The sequence below is a fragment of the Calypte anna genome, chromosome 15 (assembly GCF_003957555.1).
Source record: "Calypte anna isolate BGI_N300 chromosome 15, bCalAnn1_v1.p, whole genome shotgun sequence".
Taxonomy (NCBI): Eukaryota; Metazoa; Chordata; class Aves; order Apodiformes; family Trochilidae; genus Calypte; species Calypte anna.
The window spans coordinates 99,841-122,478 of NC_044261.1; the positions used below are offsets into that span (position 1 = coordinate 99,841).

The window sequence follows — 22,638 nt, forward strand, 5'->3', positions numbered from 1 at the left end:
AAATAATGCCGTGCTGCAGCAAACGGGACTGTCATTTGGGGCTGTTTCACACTTAAAGACTGACGCATAATCACTTTTCTAAGCAAAGTGGCCAAACTCTAGATGAAAAATAAAGACACACGTTAGATGGTGGGAGGGGGTAGAGCGGGGGAGGCTGTACTGATACATACTTTGCTTTTACAGTGCCTATGGCAAACAAGCAGGCATTTCAGGAAGGAATTTCAGTGTATTTCTGAAAGGTCTTCCCACCTTTATGCTGTATCACAACAGAGCAGGCTATACAGCACTGTACTTGATACTGCAGAAGAATAAAGTACTCTTCACAGGAGTATTTCACATGCTCCTTCCCATAACTGAGCACCAAAAAAGTGACATCCTATTAAAGATGAGGGAAAAAAACCCTAAAATAAACAGCTCAAAATCTGCCAGTGTGTTGATTGCTATATACTGGCTGCTGAAACATCAGCTGCAGTGGATATTACTATCAAGATGAGCCCTGAAAATACATCTATAATACTTTCTGCTAAAGTAAGAAAGGGTATGTGCTTCTATTCACATTTGGCTATCCATAACATTTTCAGTTAGAAGCTGCTACTGCTAGGGAAAATACAATCTTTTCTCATTTTCAGGGTAAACCCTGTTTATAACACAGACTCAAAAATATACCTGCAGAAGCACAGAACATCAGCAACAGGCAAAGGCACTGCAGTGAAACACTGCTGCACTCTGCTTACTGCTGATAATCTTGCACAAACCCCCACAGCATTATGTCAAGTACACCTTTTCATTACAACTGTCAAGCCAGAAAACCTTTTTGTCTCTGAGCTACAGGGAATACAGACAACAACATCTGAACAACACAGGCATTCCCACTCTCTCAACCACACTGCTATCAGGCTCAGCCAATCACCGAAAAATACCTTGCCTCTTGAACCACTGCTGGAGCTGGAACACCAGGCCACGGGCCAATTCTGCAGGGTAGCCGGGGAAGGAGAAAAGCACATCATCCACTTTGCAAACAGCAGAAGTTACAAATTAACAACAGATGCCTCAGCCCTGTTAATGTGCAATTCCCCAGTAACTCCAGAAACTAAGTTAATGCAACAACAAGCAGGACACCTTTTCAAGCCTTTTCTGAGGAAAAAAAAAAGGAACCTTTCAGATTTGTGTCTGAAAGCAAAAGCAGAATATCACAAGACAGTGAAATCCCTGAGTATCCTCGCACTAATATAAACCCCCTTTGTGACTGGAATACTCAATTTCTGTGGCACTTAAAGCTTTGTTTTATACATTGCCCTATATATACTGCATTCTATGGCATTATGAGAGTTGCTTTATCAAAAAGTATAGAAATAGGAAGTGAAAAGCAATATTTTAAAATTTAAAACTATAATCACAACTAAAAACCAATGTACTTGTCTGTAAAAGAAAAAAAAACAAACAAAAAATATGTACCTCTAGTTTAAGAAACTATGTATGTACACAATATGTACATCAACAATATACACAAATATGATTCAAACTGCTCAGTACCAAGAGGCTTTTAGTTAAACTAGGGAATTAGAAAACAAGAGTAACTCCTTTTCCTGTGCTTAGGAAGAAACATTGGTCTGGACTCCAAACTTGTATCCTTTTTTTTTCTTTTTTAACATGAAAAGGACATTAATTTTATCCTGAACATAATGAAACCTGCTCGCTGCACATTTCCTGTGACACATTTCAGAGTCACCCCTAAAAACCTGCTGTCCCAGCCCACTCTGAAGGCCAGCAGCCTTGCTGCTACATGAAGGCACAGTCATCACAGGGAGATAGAGCACTGGAAGAGAGCAGAGGAGGGACAGGTCTCCAACAGAGAACAGAGCACACTCAGCACGAAGTGGGTAGATGCATTCATGACAGTTCATTGTTACACACAAATGCTGCTATATTTTATAATCCTTCCAGCTTTTTCTGGTCAAGGGAATTCCTTTATACAGTTACCTCCAAAATATAATGGTCACAGGATGAGCATATTTTGGAAAGAATGTACTAAAAAATCATATACTATAAAATATCACTAAAGCCAACCTAGCTCATTTAACTTTTATCTTTGCATTAGAAGTGTACTGAAAACAGATGAACCAGAGAACAGCAAACTACATGTAAGATAATTATGAAAACATACATACAACCAATGCTGCGGTGCTGATAGAAGTCATTAAAAACTAAGATACAGGAAAGTGTTGTAAGTTAAAGGAACTATTAATTTAGATCACTGCAAGAAGCCAACCCTACAGTACCCAGGCTGTGTAAACAGTTAGAATGTACCAAAGTTCCTCCTATGCAGAGGTGCATGTTCCAATACAAAAATTGAAATTATAAACATTTCAAACACCTTCAGTCTCTGTGAAATGATGTAAAGAGTACAGAACAAGTCTGAGACATTTAGATTAGTCTACTCAAGACATACTGACACAGCTGTATTAAACAAAAATTATTCAAAAGGCTGAAGAGCTTTGTGGTAATTGATATCATACTGCTATCCTCTATCAGAAGGTAAGAAAGGTATGACTATGACAAGAGTCCAACAAAAGTACTAAGAAATGAAAACAAGCATAACTAAGCATGAAAAATTAGGAGTGACTTTGGCCAATTTTGGGTATATATCTGGTCTGGTGGGTGGTGTTCCTGCCCATGCAGGGGGTTTGGAACTATATGACATTTAAACTCCCTTCCAACCAAAACCATTCTATGATTCTATTTTCAAATGTAATAAACTGATGGGAATGAAATTTCAGTGTCTCCTGCTTAGTGTCATCTGTCTTGCTTAGCCACATCGTCAAGTAACTGGCCTTCATCCATAGGTTGACATCTACTGGTAAAAAAGGACATTTTAGATATACCACTATCATCATACGAGGCGATGAAACAGTAGATCCAAGACTCAAAAATGACAGAAAATGCAGTGCTCTTTGAAGCATTACTGTGCCATCTCCATGTAGTCTGTGAGAGTATGCTCAGACCAAGGTGAGTTGTCAAGCAGCAATTGTACTTTTACTTCTACACAGAGCTAAAATGCTACAATGCATTCCCACAGAGGTTCTGTCCTCTCTGTTGAGGATGAACATCTCCATCCAAGACTACAGAATATGAATGTAACCCCTACTCAGAGACTTCATACTTTCTGCACAAAGGCATGCAAAAATTCCGTTTGCATCCAGTAGAATACTACTGATTCAGTGAGGTCTTCCCTTCCCTTCCCTTCCCCTCTTCATCCACTAGAATAATCAGCTTGGGTAGCAAGTTCAGTAGTATAAGATTGCACAGTGGCCCATTATTCTAGGTTATCTAGCAACTTTTCGGCAGCTGGCTATTAGAAGATGACATGGACTTCTTTACAGTGATTCTTGGTTTTGGATTAGATTAGTTACAATGTCTCTAACTGTGGTGGACCCTGGTTGTTAGTTGATTGATTTTTTTTTTTTTAAATTCTTTAATTTAAAAAAGGAGGATTTTTGTTACAAAGGGAAACTGGAAACTTCTCTGCACACAAGCAGAGACATGGCTGTATTGCAGAGGCCTCAGGGTAAGGATTAAAGAAAAACAAAACAGAAATCCTTCCATCTTTAATTAGGGTCTTCATTTGCCAAAGAGCCATTCCACAGTGGGAGGAATTACATTCAGGCTGTTGCTTGGATAACGGCTCCCAGCAGGTTGGCTCCTCAGAGCAGACTACTCTGAGCCAACAATTTCTGGTTACTTGGAGGCAAGCAGCCTGCATATTGTTTTAACTGGCCTGGCTTTTGCAGCCAGTTTTGCTGAAGAACAATCTTCTATTCAGAATGCAGAGATAAAAGCTTCACTTGGTTTGAAGTTGTCCCCAGTTTCTTTCTCCTTTTCTTTTTTTAAACATGGGAATTATAGGTTCTGCAGTTTGCATTATTTCGCTTGCAGGCATCAATGTTTTTCCCCCTCTAGCCACTTGATTCTTTGTCAGTAAAGGCTTCTGTCTGGAGTCCAGCCATTCATCAGCCCTAACCTCATCATTAACACTGTGGTGCTGGCGGTCACAGCTCATTGCTGGCTACAGGAAATCCTAACTTGCAAGAGGTTAACCACAGCCCATAAACAGCGAGGCTGGCTCATTAGTCCCTTACAGTCCCTTACAGCTGAAGGGACCCTCCCAGAAGAGTTTCGACACTGTTCATGGATTGAGAGTCTATGTATCCCGTGCTCTTCGCAAATGCCTTCCCACCCTATCCCTTAAAAGCTCACTGAATCCTGGGAAATAAGGTCCATCTTTTTTTCCTATCTAAAGCTGATCAAGTTCTTTAAGCATTTTGAAAAATTCAATTATTCTCTTGAAAATTTCAAATATTCTCTTGGTTTACCAACAGAACAAAACACAATGAAGAGACAACTGAGATATTAATGCACTAGAATATATGCATTCTTTTGTTATTTAATAGTTCTGGTGAGAATTTCATATTCTTATTGAGCAATTCTAAGGCAACAAACTGTGTAAATATACCTAATCTGTTTAGAGAGTTCATATCACTTCTCTAATCTTCAAGACAAAACCTCCTAGAACTGCAAGTGGCTTGGTCAGGGCTTCCTACACTGACAAGAAAGCCCACTTCATACTCATTTTGACTTCATGGTATGATCCCTTGGATCATTTGGAGTCAATTCCTTGAACTTGGCACAAACATTAAATCATGTCATCCAAACAGGCACCCTTAGATAATATTCACATGGTCGTCATGAAGATTAAATGTTTAGAGAGGAAAAAACAACTTCTGGCAAATTTTCTCAAAAAGATTAGGATATGAAGCACAATTTGTGTTGTATTTTCTCCTTTCTCCTTCTTCCCTCTCAATCCCATGAAAATAATTGCAAAACATTCCTGCTTTATGTTTGCAAATTCTTTTAATCCACTATTTTCTACCACTGCTGTGTCTGACTATCTTTTAGTCTGAATATAGGAGTCCCCCTGATGCAGCTCTGATTACATTCCCCAGTTCTCCAATTTCTTTCGAAGCCTTCTGTCTCTTACTGCACCAAAATTAGGCATGTCACTCATCTGTGAAATCCTAAATAATTCCATTCCCTGCCTCCATATCTGTTCCTTATTTTCTTCACTTTCTAATCCATTTATCTGATTCTGCTTGGCAGCCTTCTTTTGTATTCATTTCTGAACTCCAACATAGCTGTACTTACTTGCTCATTCACTTTTCTGCTTCAAACTCGATTTCTGTAGTTTTTCCAACATGTCTGTCATTGTGCATTTATCCTGTTAGAGAAACAGGTAGATACTGCATGTAGAATAAGAATATCTCTGTTTGAGAGGCTCACAAGACACATAGTATCATGAGGATCTAAAAACTTATATAGATATAAAGAAATTACATATTACAATTATTAGTATTATTGTAATTTGTACATGGAGCGTATCAAAAAATTGTTTAGTCCTTACTCAGCTTGGACTTTCATCAATTTACTGGGAGTTCTGATTGAGCAAACACTCCAGTAACACATGTTGTGCAACAACAGCTGCTTCTTTAGCTTAAGGGAGAAGCAGCTGTGTTCCACAGTTGGTTGGAAAGGAGTGAAGATGGTAGTAGAGACTGCTAAGGACTCAGCTCTAAAAGTGGACATTTATTTAAAGTAATCAATCCAACAATAGAAAATATAAGGAGTGTCCAGAGGGAGAAACATAAGAGACAGCCTTTCCTCATGAATAGTTGTTGCTTTCCATAACTGTGCAATGAACACAAAAAGGAAGTTAGTAAAATAATAAGAGGTTGTTTGCACTAGTTGCCAATGGAAAGGGTGCACCATCAGCCATTAATTATAACCTGATATATCTACTTCTTCTGAACTGCATAACCTGATTCTGCCCTTGTCTGTCCATTCCTCTGAGCACTACTCTTTGGATTTGATCCAGTTCTTTCCATTTCTACTTCACCGTATGATCCATACGCAACACAAACCTCTCCTCTGTCTCCAGAATTTAGTTGTCTTGCTCATCCATTTTTTAACTTGTGCTCAACCTTTCCCTTCCCTCCTCAAAAGCAGTGCTGAAATTAAAGGTGGAAAGTAGTCATGGAATGAGAAGATTTAAAGAGGAAAGACACAAGAAAGGTACATATTAACATACTTGCCGCATTTTTGAGTCCTCAGCAGCCAAACACTCTTACATGAAACATTTCTCCCTTTTTTCTTTCCCATTAAAATCCCTTTTTTAGTCTGATAAAATAGGCTTGTTAGAGTACAGTCTGTGGGGTATGGAAGAAGGACGGAGATGGCACACAAAAATACACTAAGCTTTTGGCAAAAGCATTTCAGTTTATGTGATTTTTTTTTCCTTTCTTCTCAAAAATACACATTTGTCCTTATCAGGAAAATAATGAGGATTGTTTCTGTCTGTCATAATAAAAATCCATCTTCTTTCTGAAAAAAACATATATCATACCCTCCCCCAACCTTATCTATGGCATTTTGCTAGAACGCAAGAAATCACTAGGTCTATACACTATGGAGGTCTGATCACACAGCTGGAGAAATAAGAAACAAGAATGTCAAAAGATAAATGACAAGAATATTTGCATAAGTAACAGTATCACTTCAAATACCACTTTTTTGAAGATGTTTTCTGTTTATGTTAATATTTCATCTGTCCCAGACACTGTAAGTGATAAAAGTGAGGAATAATAAGAAACAATCGGGATGATATTACAGCACTTACATTCTTCCTTAGTGTATCAGGAAAGTGGTAAATCTGTTTCTCAATACATACTTTTGCACAAATACAATAAGAAAAAAACCATGCATGGCAGAGATTACATTTGTACTTAAACTCTCATTTTAGGCAGTGCTAAGGCAACAGACCATGGAAATGAAAAACAAATGTAAAGTGAATGCAGACTCTTAAAGAACAAGACTGAGTCTTTAACACTAGGCAGGATGATATTTGCTCAAAACACACTCTTTTTTCATTACAAAACAATGGAATTGATAAATGCAGTTTATGTTGTAATCAGAATTTTGGCATGTTTGACATGCGCAATCTAGGTCTATCAACTAGTCCACATAGTCTCATTCAAGAAACTTCTGCTTCATAACAACTTCCGTCTTAACACAGAATGTCTGAGAGTTAAAAACAACGCATATTAAGATTCTACTGGTGAATTTCTCTCAGTCTGTAGTTTAGGCCATCAGAAGGAGCAGTCCCCTTACTCTCTTCCTCTTACTTGTTCCTTCCTCCACTGGATACTCTGCTGCCAACATAAACCTTCATGTAGCCACAAACTGAAACAACCAAACCAACAACCAACCAAACCAACAACCAACCAAACCCACCAGCTCGGAAGTCACTTACACGATTGCTTTTCAGCCAGACCAATTAAATTTTGCTGTAAACTGAGACTACTGACTTGAAATTAATTCCAAATGCTTTCTAGATGCTGTTTACAAAGAAATATGGGCTGACAGATGGCAGCAAAGGTCCCCAAACTGTAGAACAGATATCACAAGTCGAATGTCAACTCTTTCAATTGATGTTAAAAGTTTTCCTAAAATGACAGTATCTTCTTCTGAATGTGGCAGAGGACCCATCATAGGGTGGGTTACTGCAACTGCCACTACCAGGTGAAAATATCTGAACAAAGTTTTTGAAAGACTAATGAACCACTTTGGACAAGTCTTAACAATTTATATCTAATCTACTGCATAGCTTGAGCCTAATTCCTGAAAAATTTTATCATGCAAGATTGTCAATTTCCATATGCATTTCTACAACTGAACTGAATGAATTTCTACAGGAAATTATCCAAAACCTACACAAAACTATTCATATGATACAGAAACAAAAGTTATGCTTATACAGTCACTGCAATACTAATCTGTACATCTAACTATGCTTAATTTAGGCTACTAATATAAAAACAAATTAATTTTGTTCAATTCACCTTTCTTTTTTTGTTACTTTCAATAACTCTGAGAGAAAAGGATTAAAACTGACTACCCACAGGCCTTCCTCAAATCTCAGAACAGATCACTCTTTTCAGGAACTAAACTACTAACATAGCCCCATAATTTCTTGTTTGACTACCTTATATGAATCTTTACATTTAATATTAAATTGTTAGACCAAAAGGAAACAGACCATTCAATGCAGACTCAAGTTATGATGAGTTTGCTCAGAACCCAAGTACCCTGATCCTAATGATGACATGGCAAAACAAGAGATTCTCCCAGTTAATATTTGTGTAAATGTTTTTGTATAAAAGTAAGTGAATGGATACTGAAAGAACTGTTGGGAATTTCCTCATATTACAGAATTCTTTGATCTGAAGAAAACAGGAAGCTACAGTAGCAGGGACAGCCTCTCTTTGTTAGGTCCTACTTAGAGGCACATCTTCAAATAAAGACATCTTAGTTATTATAGAAGAGTCCCTTCAGCAGTCCCAGAAACAAACAAGAACAAAATCCTTCCCTGTGGACTTTCAAGCCTGCAGAAAGGGAAGAAGTGCTCCTTTTAAGCGAATCTTCAGCATTTGCTCACTATTTATCCTGCATTGAAATATAAAAAACAACATCATTGCTGAGTTGTATTTCACTGTTTTGTTGAATGTCATCTGTCAGCATTCAGAGATGACTGGAAGGAGGAAGAAGAGTGGGGCTGCGTTTTGGAAGGTGCAGGACAGGAGCAGGTGCTGCCCTAGCCACAGAGGGGATGCAGACGTGCAGCAGGTACTGGGGGCAGCACTGCTTCTCCCTTCCTGGCAGCACAGCTGTTGCTGGGGCAAAGGAGAAGGAGCATCATTGTGCTGTGGGGAGAGAAGGCAGGAATTTCAGGAGGGGAAAGGTTCCCTTTGAAGCACATGGCTCGAAGAGCTTCCCAGTGACCATGGCAACAGCTCAGTGGGTTCCCAGCCTGAGAACCAAGTTACTACAGGCATGTCTCAAAAAAAAAAAAAAAAAAAAAAAACAAAAACAAAAACAAAAACAACCCACAAAAAAACAAGCCTGAAAGAAGGAAAAGGAGAGGGAAGAGGGGGAGGTGGGTTCGGGGGTGTGGGGGAGAAAAGCTGGAGCAGAATTAGCCTGGCAGAAACTGAGCGGCTCCCTGGTAGGCAAATCCAGCCAATAATGCTGGTCGAGTTCACAGGGTTTCCTTTTCATTTCCAAAGCTTTCTTCTTCCTCTGTCATTCCCTTTCTAGCCCTATTCAGGAGCTCATCAGATCAGTAAAACCCAGGCCTTTGCTTTGCCTGCACGCAGCATTGCCTCAAACAGGGCTGCACTGAGATCAAAGGCAATGCTAAATCACAGCTGCCACACACGCCCCTTTTCCAATCAGGGTCCAGCTTCCAGGGACACTTAACAGGAGATCTATTTTTTTAAACTTTTTGATTTCTACTACACCATATAAATCTAACTAAGAAGGATGAGCAATTAAAAAAAACACATATGGGAAGAGACATTAAATTTCTAACAGCTATCAATCCCATTTAGTGTGTGGATAAACAAGTGAAGCATCTGAAAACACAGAACACATTTTTTTTTACTAAAAGCAAAAAAAAAACCCAAAACCACACAAAACCCCAAACCAAAACATACACACATTCCCCAACCAAAACACCCCAAATAAAAAAAAAAAAGACCACAACTAAAAATAAGTGTGAATAAAACCATACATCTTTGTAGCAGATTTGTGTGTCATGGAATTTAGCTCTTACAAACAGCTCTTAACTAGTCTTTGTGTTCTACTTCACAATACTCCAAACTTTCCACAATAAGATGCTTACTTTCTTTTCCTTTACTATTAAGATAAACATATCCTCAACTTCTTCCTTCATATATGCATGCATTCCACAACACACACACAAGAAATAACCTTTCTGCCTTTACTACTATATTACTCAACACAAATGTTCACCAGTTTTAGTGAAATGCATTTAAATTGACTCCCTTAGAAGAGCACTTAATTCTTCTGTGGTTTGAGTTAGTCTGAGCTTCTAAACACATTCATTTACATGTTAAGCTTACAAGGTTATCCATTCCTTATGGACCTAAGATGGGCAAAGTAACTGTCCACTGAGAGAGGATAACTTTCCACAGAATCACACAGGATCAGCCAGGTTGGAAAGGACCTCTGAGATCATCAAGTCCAACCATTAATCCTCTACCACCCTGGTTACCAGGGCACTGAGTGCCACATCACACTGTTTTTAAAAATGGGACAGAGAATCCACCACCTCCCTAGGCAGGCCATTCCAATGCCTGATCACCCTCTCTGTAAAGAATTTTTTCCTAATATCCAACCTAAACCTCCCCTGGTAGAGCTTAAACCCATGCCCTCTTGTCTTACTGATAGCTGCCTGGGAGAAGAGACCAACCCCGCCCCAGCTCCAACCTCCTTTCAGGGAGCTGTAGAGAGTACTGTGGTCTCCCCTGAGCCTCCTCTTCAGTTCATAGCAAAGACAAGGATATCCAAACTAGTGGATAAGTGTCCAACTGAAACAGCATTGCCTATATGTGCCATAAACTGGAAAGTGAGGTGCGTACACAGAGAACTGCCCTGGCAAAGACCCTTTTGTTTTGCCTTAAACTGTTGAGGCAGACTCAATTATGCCCACGGCAAATTAAAAAAGACAAGTCCTTATCTTCTCTCACTTTCTTGGCACTAACTTCATCCTTACTATCAGATCAATAGGTCAAACTGATCCAACCACATTGCTTTCCCAAAGAACAATATATGGCTTTCATTTAACAGAATGGTTTCTAATGGTATTAAGATGAAAGAATAGATTCTAGAAGACCCAAATGGCAGTTCCAGCATTATTTTAAAAAAGGGAACTGAAAGAGGGAGCCAGCAGGAGATATAATTGATCACACCATCAGACTTCACTAGACAAAGCAGAATTCCTGAGGTTGCAAAGTTCAAATAGTTTATATCCTAAATTTTATGTCCTTCACTACATCTTTTAAGGAGATAAAAATATTTACATTAAGTGAAGTCTTACTGTAACCCCCTTGAATCTTTTATGCATATGAATAATACCAGGAAATCACCAACACCAGCAAAGTTGAGAAGCAACACTTCATAAAACCAAGAGGACAGCAGGTTTCTGAGGAACTAAATGAGTGTTGTTTCACCTGTTAAAATTACTGCACATAAACTGACACATGGAATACACACTGGACACAGCCTATGCAGGAGACACATCACCCTCATTATGCATCAAAGTAGATACAGTGCTCCTGAAGCAAAGCCAGGGTCTGCTGTTCAGCAGGTCAAGCTTCAGGAAGCTACGATCAGCAGATACTGCAGATACACAGGAGATCATTGTGGCTTTGGGGACAAAGGGAGTACAGAGGACATGCCATGACTCGGGTGTGCAGCAGTGTGTCAGGCAAACAATGTCACTATGTCAGAAAATATAATATATCCCATTTGCGCAGGATATCTTAACCCGTTTTGCACACTTGTTTTCTCACATGCTTTTCAGGTGCCTAACAGATGGGACTGAATAGATTCCTTCCTTAAATGGCTTTCCCTAAGACTCAACTTACTCCTGGAGTTTACTTATGGATTACTATGCATCTTTCAGTACTCAGTCTTCTCTATTTCCCATCCTCATGAGACCTTATCCTCAGGTTTTATTCTCCTAAGAGCAAAGAAGCATCAACTGGAATTATGTGAAACATAAACAGTATTCCAAATTAAAAAAAAAAACAAAAAAAACAAAACAACCTAAAATTGTACTACTCTGAAATTCAACACAAAGGCGAGTCACTTCTTAGAGATATGTCTCTCACCATGCATAACAAGCTGATCCTTTTCCTTTGAAATGTGAGGTTTTTACAAATGTTATATATAAATACACAGAGACAGTTTCACCTATAAAACACTGACCTAGGATTTTATTTTTTTCCTTATATACTCATTTTCACTCCTCATCTCAAGTCACCAATCCTATCCTACCAAAGTCTCAACAGCTTGAGCCATCTGAATTTTAGGATGAACCCCAGAGATTTTATGTGTTTTCAAGTGCTCAGTTACCAGTAGAACTTGTGGCCTACGTTCTTTCACATACTTCCAGCTACTCTAGACTTCAAATATAAACATACAACCACCCCAGCCCTTAAAAATTCTAAGTTAAGAACAAAAAAAGAGCAGATTTCACCTTCCCTTTATAAACTCTGTCAGCAGTGATGATATCTTACTGACTTCGCCCCATAGAACAAAAGTCAATGTTTTGCAAGGAATTTAGATTTTAAAGGCTGCATTCCACAGGGAGATTCCACCAAGATGAAAATTTTTATTTCTTTGACTAAAACATGAAAATTAACTTGTCACCAGAAATATCTATCCTGCAATTAAAGCAAAGAAATCTCTTCTAGAGTTGAAGATGCTTCTTCCCTCAAACAAGGAAATTAATACGTCTTCTGAGAAACTTGTACCTATGGAAAAATCAATAAAATGCTTTCATTTTGACCACTTTTGATAAAAAAAGATTCCTTTGATTGCATTAGCATCATACTTGCAAGCTAACCCTATTTCTACTCCAGTACTGCTTCTGCTAAACAGCTGCTTTTGAAGTAGTTTTTGGTAGGTTCCTTCAGAGCTCAAAAATAGAATGTGTGCACTTGGCTCCTTAGCATCATCTCTATGACAGCATCATTATGACATTACCTTTCCTTGAAGCATCTAGAGTGAAAACAGGCAAAAAGGAAGTATTTTGTGGAGTAAAAGGAGTTTTCTTGGTTTATTTCTTGCTGATTTTTCCTCAGAGAGGAACTATCTCTTCCAAGAAACAGTTACATGTAGTGTTTACCCCAGACTACCCCCTTACCTTTCCTAAAACAGTGAGGCACGGCTTGGGCTCCAACTCTGGTTGTTCCAGTTTCACTACTCCTACCCAGCCATATTCATAAAGGTCTTCCTCGTCATTGCTATTACACAATCCAAGTGGATGCATCTGAAATAGAATCAGAAAGAAACCTTTAGCCAACCAGTAGAATTCAAAAAGCATACAGATTGCTTTTGAATATGTTAGTTGATAATGAATACAATTTTACTTATTAAGGTACATCAGAAAAACTGAAATGTAAGGTTGCATATATGAAGATTTCAGTACATTTCTGAAGCATGCTATGAGTATGTTGGACTTCTGGCATATTATGCAAGCTCAGTTATCTTACTTATAGAAAAATTTTTAAGGCTCACAATTAAGGTGAAATATTTGAAGCCCTTTTCTCAGATAGAAAATAATTAAATATCAAGCTCCATTTTGTATTGCAAACCACCATCCCTTGCAAACTGACAGAAATAATACAAACTGTTTTGCAAAGTCACTCATAAAAGCTTTGCATGTCATAAGATCCAGAAGCAATGTTTGAGAGGCATTATCACTTTTAAAAAAATATTTGCACAATAATAGCTTGGGACACTATCACTGGAAGATGAACCACTCCCTAAGCTCAGCATCTGATGGACAAACAATTCAGCACAGACATGAAAACAGGGAAGGGACTCAGGCAGCGAATGCTCTCTCCAAAATTGCCACTACTATGGTACTACTATAATACTACTAACCCCAGGCAGAGTCCATAGGGTCCTTTAAGTAAACACAAAGCTTTAATCTATATTTAATATCTAAAAAAACACAGTCTGTACCCTTGATGTAATTCCCTTGATGTACTCTGTATCAGTTGGGTTAACCCAGACCTAATAAGCTTCTAGTTCAAAATCCTTGAAATGTACTGGGGCATTTCCACATGCCTGAAAGGGCAAAACTGAAGCCAGGACTCAGGTGCTTTTATCCAAGGTTACAAAATCTGCTCAGGGTTTAAAATAACTTCAAAAAGAGCACCACAAATTTTAAGAGGGTCAGTATTACAGAGGGGGCAAAAAGTAATCCAGCAGAGGAACATTGTACTCTGTAACTTTATCACCTCAAAAATTCCTGATGATTACAATCTTTTACAACCTTTTGTCTCTTTTTGTGTTTGCCAGAATAAGGCATCATAGTGTTACAAACCACCACATGAACAGCTCAGGATTTTTCTACAGGAAAGAAACTTTCCTAGGAAGTTTCTGAACTGTATCCTGATAGAAGAACCTAAAATAGGAATCCCTGGGAAGTTTGTCAACAAAGGGAAAAAAGTTAAGCAGGAACTCATCTCTTTCAGTACAGGACTCATGCCATTGACACAGTCACATTCACCCTGAGGGAAAGAAATGTTCATATTCTTGTCCAAACTCATGAACTGAACCCACTCAGAACACCTATTTTTACTCACAAACCATAGCAAGCTAGTAATACAAAGTAGTTACTAGCAGAAAGCTGTGCTCTGACTAGCAAACAAAACCAAACAGTTGTCACAGAAGAATTTCCCTTCAGCATGGCCATGCTGGCTATACCATTGTTGTGCAAGGACAACCATAACCACAGCAAGTGGATTCCATTTTGAAAGACCCAGGCACAGAATGTCTTCCTCAAATTTCCTACCAAAATCTATTAAGCCACCACACAATGGTAAAATGATCTTGCACGTAAGAAACCTCAAACCTGAATGCAAAACCCAGTGTAAACAGTAAGCAAAACTAAAATGGTTCCAAAGGCACTAGGCACATCTGCAAGCTACAAGCTCCTGAGGATTTTGATGCACCACACTGGAATCTCACCACAGTAATCCATGAAACAAGTTACATTATGCCACCAGTACTCCCTCAAAGTCTGTACATTTCAGAAAGGGACAAAACCATTGCACTGTTCAATGAAGAACATGTACATTGCAAAGCTGAACTGTTCCTAGACTATTTGATCCAGTAAATCCGAAAATCCACAGGACCAACACAAATATTCAGCTAACGGGTAAGTCAGACACATTAATCATCGGCTCTGTGTTACACAACACACTGAGGAAACTCATGTTCAAATGAACAGTGTTTTTTTCATAAAATGGCATTATGAAGTCTATTACAGATTGTACAACCAACTTAGTAATGTTATCAATGACCAGAACTTGGGAGCACAATCTGTCCTCCACCTCAAGCACATCTTCCTCTAGGCTCCTGGTGGAGTTCTGTGACAGCACCCTTCTTACCTTCCCTCTGGGTGCTCTCATCTGTTCACATTGCTCAGATTTGAGAGTTCTAATGCACGTCATTTAAACCTCCACTCCAACTAGCTTCCCCATCAACTTCACCCTGTTCTTACGCCTCACGGACAAATTACCCATCAAAATCCCATCCCTAACCCACCTGCCAAGAGAAGACATTCAATTCCCCCACCTCAAAAAAACAATGTTTTTGCATAACCTTTTTACAGTACTTCCAAAAATCTCCAAAATCCAAAAAATCTGCGTTTGTTTCCACAGTGAATGCACACCTATTCTTAGATATGTGACTGTTGGATGAATAAGCACCCTGTTAAATAAAATTTTATTTCTAGTCAAGTAGGACTTGGACTCTGCAGAGAAATGGAAGGTTTTACCTTACTGATTTTTCCTGCTATGTGTTGTTTAATCTGGTAGTCCACCTCCATTCACTGTCAGTGGAAAGAAGCAAATGAAGAATCAAAGAAGTGATGAGGCAGGAGTGACACTGAGTAAAAAGTTTTAAACATTTAATTCAGTTTCAACAACGACCAAGTTGTAAAGGTGGGGAAAAGAAAATCTCAAGGAACAGAACTGCCACTGTCTGCTGTCTGCACCTTCCTCCAAGCTGGTCTGTGGTACCCAATATCAGATCATAAACTGGACTGCAAACCAATTGTCCAGTTCAGTACAGATCTTCATGGGTATTGCAGGTACAGGATGGGAAAAGACCAGGGTCAGTTCATTCATACTGTTGATAGAATTGTCACAATGAACTGAAATAACACAGTCAGATCTGCAAAGTTACCTGCAAAGCTTGCTTCCACAGAAAACATACAAGAACTCTGGAATGAAAGCAATGGATTTCATGTTTCTTTCAAATATTCTGCTACGTATTTTACCTTTCACTTGGAGTAATAATATTTTCTTAGGATGAACAGCAAATTACTGTATTGGATACAATGCTGCTAGGCCAGCTTCTTTCTACACATAACAGAACACCTAATCTCTGCTGTAATTTTCCCCATCTGTAGTATTGGACATACAAAATATGTGTTTAAGATTGTCAACAATTATTATTCATCAGCATAAAAAATCCAAAAGCAACATTTAACCCTAAAATTACTTGAAACATCAATAATGGCAAATATATACACACTCTGGAATACTGCCTTGCTGAAAATTAAGACTTTATGAAGCTGTGTGGAAAACAATTGTCTGAGCAAATGAAGCTGTGACAATGCATTCACTTTGTCCTTCTTCCTATTCTACAGAACTAGACCTTTTCTGAAGAAGACCTTTCTTTTTAATGAGGTTGCCCCAAATGACCTGGCTTTACATAGAATTTTGTGTTTGGTACTTCCTTTTAGTATGAATCTTTCAGTGCCCTCAGATAGGAATCTGTAGGATATCATGCATATAGTGATGTTTGAAGTAAGAAATGGAAGTAAGAACTTGTGGCAAGTTACCTGTTTCCCACTCAAACAACACTATAGAACAAACAAACGATGTTAAGTAAGATGTATTTTCATTATAACAGCACAGGTCTCAACAAAGCTGCTGGTTCCCCCACTTATGAGTGGGGAAAAAAACCAACACAGAGTACCATCTTATATTCAGTGAGGTATGTGGAAAATTCCTGTCAGAACAATGATGAGAGCTCAGCTCATTTTATACACCCTTGCACCAACACAGCCTAGAAACTAGCCCAGTCCTGTGCAGTGAACTCTGTGCTTTGGCCCAGAAGGAAATATAGATTTGCTAGCTCCATGACATGAAACTACCCATTCATTCATTAACCCCACTGAAAAACACCTAACTTGTCCATTGTCTCTGAAGGCTACTTTCTACCAGCATCGGAACACAGAAAAAATGTAGGAATCTGGAATTTACCCAATGGAGCCCAAATCACTAAAGATGAGCACCTAAAGGAAGAAAATACAGAGCTCGCTACTGTCTTCAGTCTACTTCAGAGACAAGATCAAGCCTAATTAAACCTTTGTTTCATACTGCCTGCCATTACTTTAGGAAAAAACCAAAAAGTCTCCACTTCTCACACTTCGTTTGTGTGAGAAGAAATTAAACTGTGACAGGAATAGAGCACAGGGACAAAAAGTGATACTGGGTAGAAAGGAAAAAACTAATAATCTAGAGAGGTTTCCATTAGGGCACAAAGTAAAAAGCATTTTAGAGCAAAGGCAAGACACCTGGCTAACACTCTGCGGTAGGAACAGTGACTGGACCAAATGTACAAAATGTTCCAGTAGAGCTTACGTACTAAAATAATCAATATGAGACCCACATGGCTGCAGAACAGTGAAGGAAGTGTTAGCAACACCTATTTTTTGCACGGCCTCTGAAATTTTCTTACCTATTACTGCATCTTAGGGACTACAAAAATTATTTTGCACTCATTTTCCAGGACAGACCAGAGTAATATCAGCTGACAGAGATTTCCCACTAACTGTTCCCACTACTGTGATTTTTATCTTCAACATAATGCAGCAACTGATACATCAATACACGTCTGTATTTCTTCCTACTACTTACAAATACAGTGGAATGAAGAGCTTAACTTTTCCATCTCCACTTACTCTTCTGTATTGGCAGAGCAACCTGTTGCCAAAAAGTGATCTAAGGTTCTCAACTACAAGATTACTACAAAGCAATACTAAGACCGCACCAGAAAACAAAGGCTCAGGCTATAGTTTGTCTGCATCAGTGCTTTTTGAAAATGGCATCAATAGAATGTGCCACTACAGACGAGCAATCTGAAACCACACAAATTAAATAAATAAAGAAATATCTTTCAAGAACTAAAGTGCAGGTTTTTTAACAAAAACTTGAGATGCTATTATTTCTGAAGCCTGATAGAACATGAGGGTTTTATGCTGACTGCAGCTGGAACATAGAAGCCTTTTTTAAAAAGGTGGAAGCCAGGAGAGCATTTCCTCATGACCTTGTGCTCCTCTAGACCATGGAGCTTCCACCTCCGGTGCAAGTACAGAATTCCATGAAAACACAGTTTCTTTTCACTTTAAGACTTTTTTTGCTTGTTCTGAAAAGAACATCCTGCCAAAAACCAAATCACCACAAAATGTAACATTATAGGACCTGAACCTTTCAGCAGTGAGCTTTTCTTGGCCATCAATTGTGACCATGTGGTTTGACCCAGTGGTTAGCATGGAAGCCACAAGTGGTTTCCACAGAACTTTCTCTACAGCAAGAGCATCAAGCATTCCTGAAATCCTCTCACAGTCCACTTTACTCCAGGAAGTATGCCAAAAGCAGTGATGAGAAATCCAGTCAATGCTGTAATTAAATGTAAGAACAGAGATATGCAGTTGAACACATCCACCATGCAGAAAAGACCTGCAAAATTCTACTATGCCACAGGCCAGTACTCTTACACACATTCCACCAGATCCTGTGAAAAGGAGCCGTATAGTCTGAAGAGCAGCCACTATAGCTTTTGTTAAATCAGACCTCGGCACTGATCTAGTTGATCAGAACACTCACCACCTGAAGCAAGAATCAGCAGCATTCCTTTACTCCTTTGACAGAGGGATACCCAACCTATGGCTTGCAGAGAATGTGAATGCATGAGAGCAATTCACCTGTGCCATGGCCCAGCTTCAAATGCCACAGGAGAGGGAAAAAATGTGCCAGCTCAAAAACATACCTGACATCTCAGACATCCTCCTGCTAGGATTGCCCACAGAGAGAAGCTATAGATGACACCCAGAGCACATGCACAGTAATGGATGTGTACAGAGCTGTCACTTCAGCACATCTGCATCACAAGTAGAGGTCACTTGTGCTGCCCACACTGCAGCTGAGTGATCTGCTGCAGCACAGCAGCTGAACACTATTCCACTTTGCCAGGAAAGCTCCCAGGCCATTCAAACAGAAAGCTGGCATCTCCTTCCTTCAAAAAGTCTCAATCACAAAACTGTGAAAAGATGTGTATACTGAGAAAATCTGAGGGCAGATTTCTTCTCTCAAGTATTCAAGAGCTGTGATTACACTGAATTCTCCTACCCCAGTATTGACAGAGCAAAGGGGAACAAAGTCATGTTGTGGTTTTTTCCCCTCTCTAAATGGGTGGAAAGATGGTGGCAAAGGATGCAGGCACCATGCCACTAAGGACAAGGGAAACTGGAGGGAAAATTAAGAGTAAGATGATACCTTCATAGATTGCTTTGGCAGAAGGTGGCAGCCAGTAGCTACATAGTAAAACAAAAAGAGTTCTGGCCCCATCTGGAACAAGACAGGCCCAAAAATGCACTAGTGGACAGAACTTTAGACAATCGTAACTGGGAAAAATAGGATTACACCTCATGAACAAATACATTTCTCCCATAGCACTCAAGTGGAGATTAAACTTAAATTGAAGAGATTATATGGCACTGACCCTAAAGTTAGGGCCTCATATGGAGTGACTAATACTCTGCAAGTAAGTTTTCTCGCAGAAAAAAAGAGTAGGAAGTATGAAGAGCCCCTGACAAATGTTGTACAACATAATGGGATCTATATGTTCAACCCCATGAAGTGTCTGGGGCCCAGAAAGAATGAATGTAGCTATTAAAAAGAAAAAAACCAAACCATTTGATTGAAACTGTTCATACAAGAAACCCTAAAAGAAACTTGACATTCCCTTGCCAAAAGTACACACGATGCACACTTAAAAAAGGAATTTGTTTGGCCAGGCTGAAAATTCCAAGAGTGTTAAGAGGGAATTAAAAGACAACATGCACATGCAGATACACCAGAGAAGGCAATATTTTAGCTCATAAAAGTACAAATCTCTGTGAAAAACCTCTGAGCTACTCATTTGCAGACTGTGTTTTAGCAAGAAAGCATGGAGTTATTGCCTACATGGCCTACGTTTTCTCAGGCTGTGTAAGAATAAAAAAATTACACAAGAAGGCAGGTAATGAAAAGGCACACTGATGCTGAATCTTCTTCAGAGAAGTAGCAAAGGGAACACAAACTGATCCCTGCACTTGCCCCTTAAAGTCTCTTATTTCCAAGGGAATTATCTATTACTTTTATTTGTTTACTGCTTCTAGCTGGGGTGAAAGGAGAGATGCTGGGTTTGCTGGCTGCTTTCTAAATAGAAGATATTAGGAGATCCAATTAAAAAAGAAGTATTAAAGATAAGGATAAACTAGCTACATGCAGAAATCACAGACACCCACCACATCCTGTTCTTCCAGTTTTGGGTGGTATGCTGCACTGAGGCATTCCAACTACATCCAAGGCGTTTTCTTCATTTTTGCCGTAACTCCTGACTTTATAAGCCAATGTTCAATGGCAATGTCAACTGGCACTTCTAAATGCCAGCTCCGTGCCCAGACTTTGATAAAGCCTAAAGAAACCTCAGACAGACCAAATGCTGACACAGGTAGATGAAAGTGATTTCATTAAGGAAAAAAGTGAGAATGGAGACATTCGGATTTATAGAAGAATGTAAACACTATTGGTTATAGTACAATGCACTAAAATACCTCACCTGTTCACCTTTCCCTTTAGTGAAAGTTGGACATTTATTTCTGTGCTTTGTTTGCTCCCTTAGAATCCCTACAGCTGCTCCTTCGCTCTAAGTGATGACAGATTTTGTCATTATTTAGCAAAGCCTGATTCTTTGGATTTCCAGAAGTAGTCAGTGTCCATACAAAATGCAACCCAGACACAGGACTATAGGACTCATTCCCATCTCACAACACAGCCTTCATTAACAAGGTGATGTATTTTGTGCTGTCTCCAAGATGGTGCATTCACTGGGAACAGACGGAGGGAAGAACACAACATGCACAGAGAAAAAGGCTGCCCTATAACTAAGAAGAAAATTGTCTTTAAAAGAGGGGTGGGGGAAGGGAACTAATACATGTACATTCTGCAGGAAGAATGCAATGTCCTCATCACAAAACTAATCAAACTTCCTTTGTCCTAAACACAAACACCACACAGAATCTGTGCATTTCTGCCAGAAACCATTTTCCATACGCAAGACAACATTTTACCCATAAGAGAGGTAAAAGCCACAGAGAAGAGGAAAATGAAAAAGAAAAAAAAAAAAAAAAAGAAAGAGAATGCAGAAAGAAAGGAGGCTTAAAGCGCACAACTCTCCATCCCATCCCCCCTCCCCTCATACCAACCTCTCATCTATAATCCGACACAAGAGAGACAACAGGCAAACAGCAAGAGGTCATCTTCAAAGGGGTGGTTGCCAAGGGAGGCCAGAGGAAAGAGGCAGGCATGTCCTCATCAAAGTCCAGCTGCTGTGAGAGAGCCACAGAGGTGCAGCCTCCCCTGGGGCTGCAATGAAATGCAGAGATGGAGAATAGTGCTGGAGCTGCTCTAGCCAGCATTAGAAAATGGGTAGCTTTGCACTTTGCAACATGGAAAGCACAAAACAGAAGGGTTATGGCATTTGTAGTCCTTCTCTCCACCCATTTAGGCACTCCAGATACTTGCACTACTGTCGAAACTCAAGATACATTCTGCAGAATCACTGCAGCAGCAGGCTGAACTTAGAATAAACTTTCTGCTCAGAATTAAAACCTCGTATCTGCAACTACACGCAGAACAGAGAAAAGGTACAGCAGATAACGCACAGCCAGCTGTAATTTCATTACTTCTCACAGAAAACACAAATACATCTTCACAGTTGGAGCCTGGGAGACCATCCCACAATAAAAACTAATAAAAACTTCTTGCATATATTAGCCAAAGCATGTATCTTTTTTCATTGAGAAAGTACAAGACAGTAACAGACTGCAAGCTACCCTGCAACATTTGTTTAAAAAAAAACCAAAACAAACAAATAAAAAAAAACCATCATATGAACAACCACAGATTCTGGTTCTCAGAACTTTATCTCTTTATAATAAATGAACACATGATGATCGCATGTAAAAAACCTGAACTTCTAATCCTCAAATGAAGGAAAAGCAGCTGCAAATGCAAGCAGTGAAATTTAACAAGTAAAACCAGACAGGAGAGAGGAATCAAAATTGCTCTACTATGAGCAACAACAACAAAGTAAAATTATGACTTCTGTAATTCCCAGAAGCTAGGGGCTGCTGTTTTAGACAAATTCTTGTCACCCTCCCCTAACAAGTGGATTAATTAGCTAACAGAATTTCAAAATCATCAAGCAATGGTAGGATTGAAATAACTTCATTGCTTTTACCTCGCACCTTGAATCTTCCCCAACACAAAAGAAAAGTTGACGCTTCCTAAGGATGAGCACTTCTTTAGCACACATTTTGGAAAATGAGGTTGCAGTCAACCTCAGCTGACAACAGTAGCTTGGAGTGAAAGGTTGGAGTCTAACGGCACAGAGCTACATGGGTTGAATGAATCCTCTGGGTTGCAATACAGAGGTGAACAGGAAGGAAGGTTTAAATACTCAGAAAGTTCTTGATCGACACCTTGACTGAAAGTCAGTCTGGAAGCACCACCAAGGAAGCATGAGACATCAGTAATACAGTACTAGACCTGCATTACTGTTAGTCAGCAGGAAAAAGGTTTTTGAAGGCTG

The 22,638-nt window shown here is 39.2% G+C and overlaps 1 protein-coding gene across 2 annotated transcripts in view; it reads right to left on the bottom strand.

Moving 5' to 3' along the window:
• ZNRF3 (zinc and ring finger 3) overlaps nucleotides 1-22,638 on the bottom strand; it is a 67,681-nt gene that overhangs the window by 15,772 nt on the left and 29,271 nt on the right. Inside the window, exons 1-2 of one of the 2 annotated variants that reach the window (XM_030460649.1) lie at nucleotides 21,251-21,293; nucleotides 12,842-12,967 (exon numbers count right to left, since the gene is read on the bottom strand). In XM_030460649.1, coding sequence (XP_030316509.1) covers nucleotides 12,842-12,967 — 126 coding nt within the window. In that variant the 5' untranslated portion in view covers nucleotides 21,251-21,293. Of the gene's footprint in view, nucleotides 1-12,841; nucleotides 12,968-21,250; nucleotides 21,294-22,638 lie in introns of those variants that run through there. The other variant, XM_030460648.1, reaches the window with a different exon arrangement.